This window comes from Biomphalaria glabrata, chromosome 1 (genome assembly GCF_947242115.1).
Source record: "Biomphalaria glabrata chromosome 1, xgBioGlab47.1, whole genome shotgun sequence".
Classification (NCBI taxonomy): Eukaryota; Metazoa; Mollusca; class Gastropoda; family Planorbidae; genus Biomphalaria; species Biomphalaria glabrata.
This window is the reverse complement of record NC_074711.1, coordinates 2,419,427-2,431,432: the sequence shown is the minus strand read 5'-3', so window position 1 is coordinate 2,431,432 and position 12,006 is coordinate 2,419,427. Positions and strand designations below refer to the sequence as shown.

Below are 12,006 nucleotides of genomic sequence, written 5' to 3'. Positions count from 1 at the left end.
AGAGCGTATACTTTGTGGCAAGGCTATTGATATGGTAGTATTCAACTAGATATAAAAAGAATGATTTAAAACAACAGTTTAGTGACACAGGCATTGCAGGTGGCATGAAATTGGGACAAAGATATTAAAGCTGGGATGAAGTTGGAACAAAAAACAGGAGAAATATCTTGTTAGGTTGAAATCAATTTTTTTCGTTTAACAATGAATTTGATGACATGTCAGAAACCATCTCTGTTGACATCATAAACCATCTCTGTTGACATCATAAACCATCTCTTTTGACTTCATAAACCATCTCTGTTGACATAAATCATCTCTGTTGACATCATAAATCATCTCTGTTGACATCATAAATTATCTCTGTTGACATCATAAACCATCTCTGTTGACATCTTAAATCATCTCTGTTGACATAAACCATCTCTGTTGACATCATAAACCATCTCTGTTGACATCTTAAATCATCTCTGTTGACATCATAAACCATCTCTTTACTTTTGTGAATGTCTAAACAAACTTTTCCTTTTTGCATTTCTTCATTGCTGATACATTTGTGTGCATGTGTCCACTTTTTGTTCTCAGATCTGTGCTATCATTGGTGGAACCTTCACTGTGGCTGGCATCATTGATGGTCTTATCTTCTCCGCTTCCGAAATCATCAAAAAAGCAGAACTGGGGAAACTGAGCTGATTTGTCCATGGCATTATTTCTTTTGTTCACCTTCTCACTTTTCTATTTAATTAATTGTGTTTTTATGAGGACCAATATTAGATCTTTTTTTTTTTTTGTTGTTGTATTTTCTTTATAGCAAGGAGCCAGTACACACACCATAAAAATTGTAATGGAGCCGTATGGCTTTAGTTTTGTTGTTACTTTAGTCATAAATAAATTGTATTCTATCATATTTATAAGCATTGTTGGTTTCTCTGCTGATATAAAAAGAAAATATTTTTGTATTATTTACATCAGATAGCTTGTTACCTAGATGTATACTTGATGTATGGCCGTCAGATTTTGAAATGTTGATGTCTAAGACAAAGAGGGTAAAAAAAGGTTTTCTTATTTGTTGTACTACCTGTTTTTGTTAAGGTAGGTGTTTTGTGAAAATTTCTCTGTTTATGAATTATGTATAGCTTAGAAGCAAGTATTGATAATTAGCAGTTTTGTTTGGGAATATGGTAAAGCTCAGAATCTAAGGGTGATAGTTGGCAGCAATTTTTAAAAAAAATACACAAGTTTTAGCATAAGGTTAAAAAGTTAAATATGTGGCAACAATAATCTTTGACTAGAGCACTTGGAGGAAAATATTTTTTAAATCTTTTTTTTTAATTACTTAAAGGAAAACTAAATTTAAACTTCATTTTTTTTAGCAAAAAAAAAAATATATATATATATATATTGTCAGATTATATTTTAATTTTTATTGATTTAAAAATAAAAAATATGTTAATATTGAGAGACTAATGTTATGTTGCTATAATCTGACTGCTTTGTGACACGGCATAGGTTAAATCTTAGTGTCGATACAAATCCAGAACTATTTTTTTTTGTTTTTAAGCAACATTTGCAGTCTCTTGTTGAACAGCTTCTGAAACAAAATGTAGTGTCTTGATGAACAGCTTCTGAAACAATATGTAGTGTCTTGTTCAACAGCTTCTGAAACAATATGTAGTGTCTTGTTCAACAGCTTCTGAAATTTTAGTTTAATATTAATTGTTTCTATGTAAAATAGGTGATAGTTTTTAATATGTACTAACAGATTGGAATCATGCTATTTAGTCTGTTGCTCATGTGGATGTGAAAAGATATTTAAGTTACAGCTACCCACTGGAACCCCGTTAACATCATTCTCTATATATATATATATTGTCAGATTATATTTTAATTTTTATTGATTTAAAAATAAAAAATATGTTAATATTGAGAGACTAATGTTATGTTGCTATAATCTGACTGCTTTGTGACACGGCATAGGTTAAATCTTAGTGTCGATACAAATCCAGAACTATTTTTTTTTGTTTTTAAGCAACATTTGCAGTCTCTTGTTGAACAGCTTCTGAAACAAAATGTAGTGTCTTGATGAACAGCTTCTGAAACAATATGTAGTGTCTTGTTCAACAGCTTCTGAAACAATATGTAGTGTCTTGTTCAACAGCTTCTGAAATTTTAGTTTAATATTAATTGTTTCTATGTAAAATAGGTGATAGTTTTTAATATGTACTAACAGATTGGAATCATGCTATTTAGTCTGTTGCTCATGTGGATGTGAAAAGATATTTAAGTTACAGCTACCCACTGGAACCCCGTTAACATCATTCTCTATATATATATATATTGTCAGATTATATTTTAATTTTTATTGATTTAAAAATAAAAAATATGTTAATATTGAGAGACTAATGTTATGTTGCTATAATCTGACTGCTTTGTGACACGGCATAGGTTAAATCTTAGTGTCGATACAAATCCAGAACTATTTTTTTTTGTTTTTAAGCAACATTTGCAGTCTCTTGTTGAACAGCTTCTGAAACAAAATGTAGTGTCTTGATGAACAGCTTCTGAAACAATATGTAGTGTCTTGTTCAACAGCTTCTGAAACAATATGTAGTGTCTTGTTCAACAGCTTCTGAAATTTTAGTTTAATATTAATTGTTTCTATGTAAAATAGGTGATAGTTTTTAATATGTACTAACAGATTGGAATCATGCTATTTAGTCTGTTGCTCATGTGGATGTGAAAAGATATTTAAGTTACAGCTACCCACTGGAACCCCGTTAACATCATTCTCTATATATATATATATTGTCAGATTATATTTTAATTTTTATTGATTTAAAAATAAAAAATATGTTAATATTGAGAGACTAATGTTATGTTGCTATAATCTGACTGCTTTGTGACACGGCATAGGTTAAATCTTAGTGTCGATACAAATCCAGAACTATTTTTTTTTGTTTTTAAGCAACATTTGCAGTCTCTTGTTGAACAGCTTCTGAAACAAAATGTAGTGTCTTGATGAACAGCTTCTGAAACAATATGTAGTGTCTTGTTCAACAGCTTCTGAAACAATATGTAGTGTCTTGTTCAACAGCTTCTGAAATTTTAGTTTAATATTAATTGTTTCTATGTAAAATAGGTGATAGTTTTTAATATGTACTAACAGATTGGAATCATGCTATTTAGTCTGTTGCTCATGTGGATGTGAAAAGATATTTAAGTTACAGCTACCCACTGGAACCCCGTTAACATCATTCTCTATATATATATATATTGTCAGATTATATTTTAATTTTTATTGATTTAAAAATAAAAAATATGTTAATATTGAGAGACTAATGTTATGTTGCTATAATCTGACTGCTTTGTGACACGGCATAGGTTAAATCTTAGTGTCGATACAAATCCAGAACTATTTTTTTTTGTTTTTAAGCAACATTTGCAGTCTCTTGTTGAACAGCTTCTGAAACAAAATGTAGTGTCTTGATGAACAGCTTCTGAAACAATATGTAGTGTCTTGTTCAACAGCTTCTGAAACAATATGTAGTGTCTTGTTCAACAGCTTCTGAAATTTTAGTTTAATATTAATTGTTTCTATGTAAAATAGGTGATAGTTTTTAATATGTACTAACAGATTGGAATCATGCTATTTAGTCTGTTGCTCATGTGGATGTGAAAAGATATTTAAGTTACAGCTACCCACTGGAACCCCGTTAACATCATTCTCTATATATATATATATTGTCAGATTATATTTTAATTTTTATTGATTTAAAAATAAAAAATATGTTAATATTGAGAGACTAATGTTATGTTGCTATAATCTGACTGCTTTGTGACACGGCATAGGTTAAATCTTAGTGTCGATACAAATCCAGAACTATTTTTTTTTGTTTTTAAGCAACATTTGCAGTCTCTTGTTGAACAGCTTCTGAAACAAAATGTAGTGTCTTGATGAACAGCTTCTGAAACAATATGTAGTGTCTTGTTCAACAGCTTCTGAAACAATATGTAGTGTCTTGTTCAACAGCTTCTGAAATTTTAGTTTAATATTAATTGTTTCTATGTAAAATAGGTGATAGTTTTTAATATGTACTAACAGATTGGAATCATGCTATTTAGTCTGTTGCTCATGTGGATGTGAAAAGATATTTAAGTTACAGCTACCCACTGGAACCCCGTTAACATCATTCTCTATATATATATATATTGTCAGATTATATTTTAATTTTTATTGATTTAAAAATAAAAAATATGTTAATATTGAGAGACTAATGTTATGTTGCTATAATCTGACTGCTTTGTGACACGGCATAGGTTAAATCTTAGTGTCGATACAAATCCAGAACTATTTTTTTTTGTTTTTAAGCAACATTTGCAGTCTCTTGTTGAACAGCTTCTGAAACAAAATGTAGTGTCTTGATGAACAGCTTCTGAAACAATATGTAGTGTCTTGTTCAACAGCTTCTGAAACAATATGTAGTGTCTTGTTCAACAGCTTCTGAAATTTTAGTTTAATATTAATTGTTTCTATGTAAAATAGGTGATAGTTTTTAATATGTACTAACAGATTGGAATCATGCTATTTAGTCTGTTGCTCATGTGGATGTGAAAAGATATTTAAGTTACAGCTACCCACTGGAACCCCGTTAACATCATTCTCTATATATATATATATTGTCAGATTATATTTTAATTTTTATTGATTTAAAAATAAAAAATATGTTAATATTGAGAGACTAATGTTATGTTGCTATAATCTGACTGCTTTGTGACACGGCATAGGTTAAATCTTAGTGTCGATACAAATCCAGAACTATTTTTTTTTGTTTTTAAGCAACATTTGCAGTCTCTTGTTGAACAGCTTCTGAAACAAAATGTAGTGTCTTGATGAACAGCTTCTGAAACAATATGTAGTGTCTTGTTCAACAGCTTCTGAAACAATATGTAGTGTCTTGTTCAACAGCTTCTGAAATTTTAGTTTAATATTAATTGTTTCTATGTAAAATAGGTGATAGTTTTTAATATGTACTAACAGATTGGAATCATGCTATTTAGTCTGTTGCTCATGTGGATGTGAAAAGATATTTAAGTTACAGCTACCCACTGGAACCCCGTTAACATCATTCTCTATATGCCATTTGTAAAATCTATCTATTATTTCACCAGTATTTCATTATCTACTGTACGCTCAAAAACTATTTGTAATTTTTTTTTACAATATATTTTATAAGTGCACTTTATACTCTCATTCTGTTTATGTACAGACAACCTTGACCTTTCATAAGATGATCTATAAATAATGCATCCACACTCTCTGTAGGCCTTTAGTTGTTACCCACAACATATTGATTAATGTGATCGGACAACTTTTAGTATGAGGTTTTTTTTGGTTTGAGAAATTTCTTTAAAAATTATAATCTATTGTTAAGGTTAAGTACATTATGTCTTAGATTATTTTCTGTTTAAATGCTAAAACTTAAAATGATCATCAAGGAACCAGACTTCAAAGTCAATTTATATAGCAAATTAAAGTTAGATCTAAAAAAAATTCTCTCATGCATGAGTAGTATTGAATGTTGGTTACAAATAGTGTACTTTCAGTAAGTAGTGTTAAAGAGAACTGAATTCTGTTTTATATATACTGTAGACTTCACCTTCACTTATTCCTTAGTCTGTTGAATGATTGGGGTACCACACATGATCTGTCGGCTGTCTCTCTCCATTCCTTTCTTTGCCTTGACTAGAATGTTTTCAATGACTGGTCCATTCTTTGATGTTGTCCTCCCATCTCTTATCTTATCTTATCTTATATAATATAGACGTTACTTCAAAAAAGAAGATGCCTGCCTCTTCTTCTTTTCCCTGGGACTATTCCCTGCAGAAATTGTTTTAATTTTTAGAAAAATCTTTTCCTTTTTATTTGATAAAAATGTAAAGTTTTTTCTAATCAAAGAAATAATGTGTTGCTGCTTTTTAGTCATGAGGCTTGGGTTTAGATCATGTCTGCTGCAAGATATAAATACTATTTATATATACTGAACCTGAGAAAAGTGGTTCTCTAGGCTTCCTGTCTATCATTCAACAGTCAATGTTGACCTTATCTTTAACATGATCTTAGTTCAAGTTCAAGCCATAGAATAATTTCTTTTGTCTCTTGGCTAATCTTCTTCATTAGTTTTAATGGCACAAATTTATCTATTCAATTCTAGCTTGACTCTCGCAATGAAATGGTAATTTTTTATATCTGCATTAGTTTACTAAGGACTGTATGCCACTGGCTATTGTCAAGTTCATATTTCTAGACTAAGTTTGGAAAGTGAACTAAATTGGTTGTGTTCAGAAATATTGTGACAGATAGCTTAAAAAATGTCAAGTACATTATTGTTTTAAAAAGAATTGTTTCAATAGTGAAATAAATCTTGTCTTCTGCTCTAAACCTTTTTTCCCCCTCTTTTCATTCAATTTTTTAACATTTTTTTTTTCTTCTTAGTTTTCTTTTTATCCTCCCTTTTATCTCCCTTTAAGTCCTGCTTAAAACGCATTTATTTGTTTATCTCCCTTTTAATCCTGGTTTATGTTGTATTCATTGTGATAGGGATTTCTTCCAAGTTGTTTTGACATTTTCATATATAATTATGTTTTGTGACTATAGGACCATCTGACTACAGACGTGTATTATCTGAGGCCAATCTTTATGTGCCAATGGGTTATGAACAATAAGTTACAGCGTTCGTTCATTTTGAAATTTCATTAGAGGTATATTTCAGCCAAACCTGATATTCCAATTACGTTTTACACCCATGACCTTTGAAAGAGAATAAGAAATGAAGAAACTCCTTAAAGTAAACAATCTCTTCAACTGTCAATGTATTTGACCTATTTTTTTTTTTTCATTATTTTGATATGGATATAGATAAATCTTATTAAATATAAAAAAAAATAAGACAAGACTCTTTTTTTGTCAAGTAATGAGATAATCAAAACAATAGCTATCAGTCAGTTTTATCTTTTTTTATATTTTCATTTTGACATTATACACTGACCTATATGTCGATGTTGTAATTTTACCCCTAAACTTATTGCTATACAAAAAAAATGCTCTTTTATGTTTTTTGATGTTTGGATAAGGATTTTTTTTGTGTTTTGGGGATTATTTTATGTAGGCTGCTTGCATTGTTCTTGTTTTTCAACTATTTTTAATGGGCTAATTTTCAATTATGGAATTTGATCTGACCAACTAATGCCAGGGGTGCTTCAATTCTAATATTAGATATCAAATGTTGGATTAACCATTTTTTAACAAATTTAAAATTTCAAAGATACAGGACACTTTTAATGTAGTTTTAAATGTGTGAATGTGACCTTCTGAAATGTATTGTAACCAGGTGACTACACAAATGTTCTGTAAATGATAGCATAATGGCGTTATGAGCTAATGAAGTACAATGTGACAGAGTTTGAGCCAATATGACAGTTCAACACTTTGGATACAAACAGTGAGAAAGTTCTAAATACGAATACATTTTGAATCATTGAGATGAAATGAATAGATTAAAAAACATGCAAGTTGGCCCTTTTTTTTCCAAAACATGCTGGATCACATTAAACACTGGCACTTAGCAAAAGTAATTTGTTTGGCTTTTTCTTTTATCTCTACAAATTTTGCACAAAGCATCTTAATATAGTTTTTGAAAGTGTGCCAAAATATTGCTTGATCTTAAAATGAATGCATCAAAATAGTAATAAAAATGGAGGCAAATTATGATTAGACATTTTAGTCCCAAGGGTATTGCTAAATTAGCTGGCCAATTTATAATGTTTTTTTTTGGTCATATTATGAGAAAATGTAAGTTAAAGAAACTTTTTGGTTTGGGGTTTGTACATTCCAACCTAGCTTTGCGTTTCAACATTTTGTTAAATAATAAAGTGCAAGTTTGTTACATTTCTTTATACTTTTGAATTATTTTTATTACAAAGTTGATATCAATTTATTCTGTCTGTCTGTCTGGAGAAAAGTTTTGCAAACATTATTTCTCCATGAACATTATTTCTCCATGAACATTATTTCTCCATGAACATTATTTCTCCATGAACATTATTTCTCCATGAACATTATTTCTCCATGAACATTATTTCTACATGAACATTATTTCTACATGAACATTATTTCTCCATGAACATTATTTCTCCATGAACATTATTTCTCGGATCAAGCTGAAATTTTGCACTTGACAACACAAGAATCAGTTTTAGAAATTGATCAATTAGTTAATTAACTATAGGTTGTTTGGCACTTCTGAGCTGTGTTATACGCAGATAAATCAAACAGAGGTAACACTCAAATAACGAAATCCAACAACGCAGGCGAAAGGCCAAAAATATAGGATAGTCTATGCTGATAGTGAATGTTGAACAAGCCGTTAAATAATTATGAAGGGAACCATCGAATGTCATCAAGCTAAATCTCTACATCATAACACTTCCAAAGTAGTCTGTTTACATTTTGCTATTCTTCCTCAAAGCCTAGTCTTCTTTATACTAGTCATGTCATTGTCTTTAAGTCAAAACTTTTTCTATTTATGAAACAAATAACTAATTCCTAATTGTTTACATTTAATCCATCAATACTTCTATATGTTGTGTCCCTGTTGAGTTTATGCATAGATGTGAAGTCAGGTGCTGTAGCAATGAATGATGTTTACATACTACAGCTGGAATAAAAAAATGGTGAATCAGATATAGCAACATAAAGGAAAGTCTGAACAAGGTCATCCACCATGAACAATATTCTGATACTCGCCACGGGTACTTCTGTTATGTCTCATGCCAGAATTTCAGTCTTGGTGAATCTAAGTCATTGAGCTCTTGATAAGCAGCTGACAAAGCATTTACCTACCTTTGTGCTCCTTTGTGCCTCATCTTCAACGAACAACAGTTTAAGTTTTGGCTTTAAGTCGAGCCATGTTAAAAAGGTTTCCACTGAATCTACTCTGGATATGAACTTCATCCTCCAGGGATTTAAAGGCGCTGGCGATTACAACCGAAATGAAAATGCCGAATAGTGTTGCGGCCAGAACATATCCTTGTTTTATCCCGAAATTGAGTAAGACTGGCCTAAAGGCGGAGTTGGCGATTTGTAGGCCTACAGAGCCCTGCATGTTTTCAAGAAACGCTGGCACTAGTTTCCGTAGCTTTTTTAAACAGACAATTGTTCTCCTTTACAACAAACAGACCGCTTTTACTAACTTGGTCATAAGGCTAAGTCGATAAAAGTTTTTATAAGGGAACTTTTTTTTCTTTGCTTTTCTGCTAGGTAGCTGTCGCAAGGAGAAAAAAAATTATATTTCACTGACATCTGTTCTAGATCTACAGGCCCTAAGTCTAACCTCGTTTTGATAAGATCAGCCCTTTAGTAGTAGGCCTACTCTTGCCTTTCCAACAATGCTTAAAAGTGAGATAGGCCTACATCTGTAATTGTTACAATCAGAGTGGTCGCCCTTGTTGTTGTTTTTTTTTCGTAAATGTTTGCATCTATTAAACCCAGATGGGACCCAACAGTTTGTGGCGTGACTTCAGGAAGTCATGCTTTCCAGCTTAACGGTTTTTGCAGGAATTCCTCCGGCTGCTTTCCAATATGCAAGCTTGTCAGTGGCTGCTCTCAATTCCTTTACAGAGTGCGTCACTTCAAATTTATCTCAAATTTGCAAACGGTTATTAAGATAGCATTTACGATCTAGTAGAGTTGGCATTGTGATCTACCCATAATTCTATTTGCAGAAGCGTAGCCTACTATCACTGATGATCATTTCATCTTTTGACTTACATAAAGTAGTAGGCCTACACACTAGTTGATCCAATGGCTTTTTTCATTACTCTGTCAACACAAGATTGGCAAAACTCTCTAAGCATATCTGGGAAAATAGTAAACTGACCATAGCAAACAAAATGCTAATCTACAAAGCCTGTATAGTGAACAATTTATTTTAGAGAGAGAGCTAGTCAACATAGGTGCACCAATATGAAACAGTTTTCACTAGCGCTTCCTGTAGCTTATAATGTGAATCTCCTAAGGGGGATCTTGTTCCTAATTAAGTTTTGAAACTGGCCAGCCATAAACACAGCATATATGCTCTTTTGATACAGTGGTTTTATTAAAGCTTTCTAAGAAGTGTAGGAGCATCCACATACTTAAATCCGGCCCTGAATAAGCTTTATCTTTTTTATTGATCGTAATAATGATGTTGAGATGGATTCATTTAATGACTATTTAATAGGCTTTGGATGCTTTTACTTCTACTATCCCCACTTCATAAATCTATTTGATGAAGATTTGGACTTTGTCTACCGAGGAATGACATTAACAAATCTTGAGAACTAAACTGTATACCAGGCATGTCAAACTCATTAAGGTGTATGGGCCACATAAAAAAAAAACTTACTACGACCTGAGGGGCCGCAGCAAAAAATCAGTTGCAAACAGACTACTGGTTTTATGTAAATTAAAAACAATACAATAATTAATGGCATACCTGTCCCTTAGTTAGCTAAATTTGTAGTAGGCCTACTATTTGGTAATTAAAAATTACTATGATTACGCATTAATTTCTTTGTCCTGATGCTTGACATCCTTTCTGGGATACAAGTTTATTAATATCAGGTGGAAGTTTGTTTGCGACTGACACTTTCATCATTGACGACAAATTTTGGTCAGATAATCTCGAACGATGAGGTTTTTGTGTAGCTTTCTCAATGGAAAAGAACTGCTCACAGAGATCAATGCTCGCAAACATGATAGCTAGAATTCTGGCTGCAAATTTCCGCAATTCAACGCACCTTTCTGGGTAAATAACTGTAAAATTTTGGCACAACCAATTCTAAATACCGGTACTTCGATTTCAACAAAGAATCTGACAGCTATTCTATAACTTTAGTTGCACATTATCAGCAGCATTATCAAGAGCAAATGAGAATGGAGACATAAACAACGAAAATTCTTGCTCGTATGAAACGAAGTCACGAAAACGGTCATTGAAAGCATTTACTAACGATTCCAGTTGTGGGACATATTTACCAAATGTTGTAGCCGTATTTAATCATTTTAGTTCCTGACACGTTGAGAAGTGAACTCGATTTTCTCCTCATATTTGGTTTATCCACAGTCGTAATTTTGCTTGAAAACACTTCACATGATTAGGGGCCTACACGCAGTTGTGACAATTTTGTCTTTAGGCCTACTTAGAAGTTTCAAATTCAAGTCTTGCAGGTGAGATCAACTGCAAATGCTAAATCCCAAACCCATTCGTCAGTTTGGAAATATTCAACAGGTTCACCTTTCATGTTCAGAAACAATACAATTTCCTCACGCAGTGCAAAAAATCTCTTCAATACTTTATGACATGAGAGCCAGCGTAGTAGGGAACACAATCAAATTCGTGTCCAATGTCATCCAGAAACATTGAAAATTGACGAGGATTTGAACCACGGGCACGAATAAAATTGACAGCGACTGAAACCGGTCTTATCACATGATGGAACTGTAATTGCTGTGCGCAGAAAGTTCCTTGGTAAATAATGCACTAAAAATGAGCAAATTTAAAATTAGCATCAGTCTCTCTTATTTTTAGCAAGTAGCTTTGCTTCAAAACTATTTAATTTCATGGTTGGTGCGCCATCCGTTGTTAGACTAGCTAGCTTTACCAAAGATAAATTGTAGGCCTACTCAGGCCTACTGCAATATCACCTCCTGTTATTTCAGTTAAGCATAGAACAGAGCTCAAGTAGCTCCTCATGTATCTCAAAATTCCTGTCACAAGCCCTTATGAATGTAACCAACTGTGCTACACCCGTTACATCAGTTGACTCATCGAGAGCCAATGAAAAGAATTCAAAATCAACTATTTTGTTCTTTAATTATTCATGCAAGCTGACTGACTTGTCATTTATTCTATCTGCCACAGTGTTCCTAGTTAACGCTATTTCTTTGAATGCTTTCACCTTTTCTAGACA

At 32.1% G+C, this 12,006-nt stretch overlaps 1 protein-coding gene across 1 annotated transcript in view; it reads left to right on the top strand.

The window, feature by feature from the left end:
- Positions 1-7,945, top strand: part of LOC106063552 (endoplasmic reticulum-Golgi intermediate compartment protein 1-like) — a 59,645-nt gene extending 51,700 nt beyond the window's left edge. The window contains exon 9 of the mRNA XM_056005750.1: positions 583-7,945. Coding sequence (XP_055861725.1) covers positions 583-690 — 108 coding nt within the window. The 3' untranslated portion in view covers positions 691-7,945. The remainder of the gene's footprint in view (positions 1-582) is intronic.
- Positions 7,946-12,006: the final 4,061 nt, after the last annotated feature.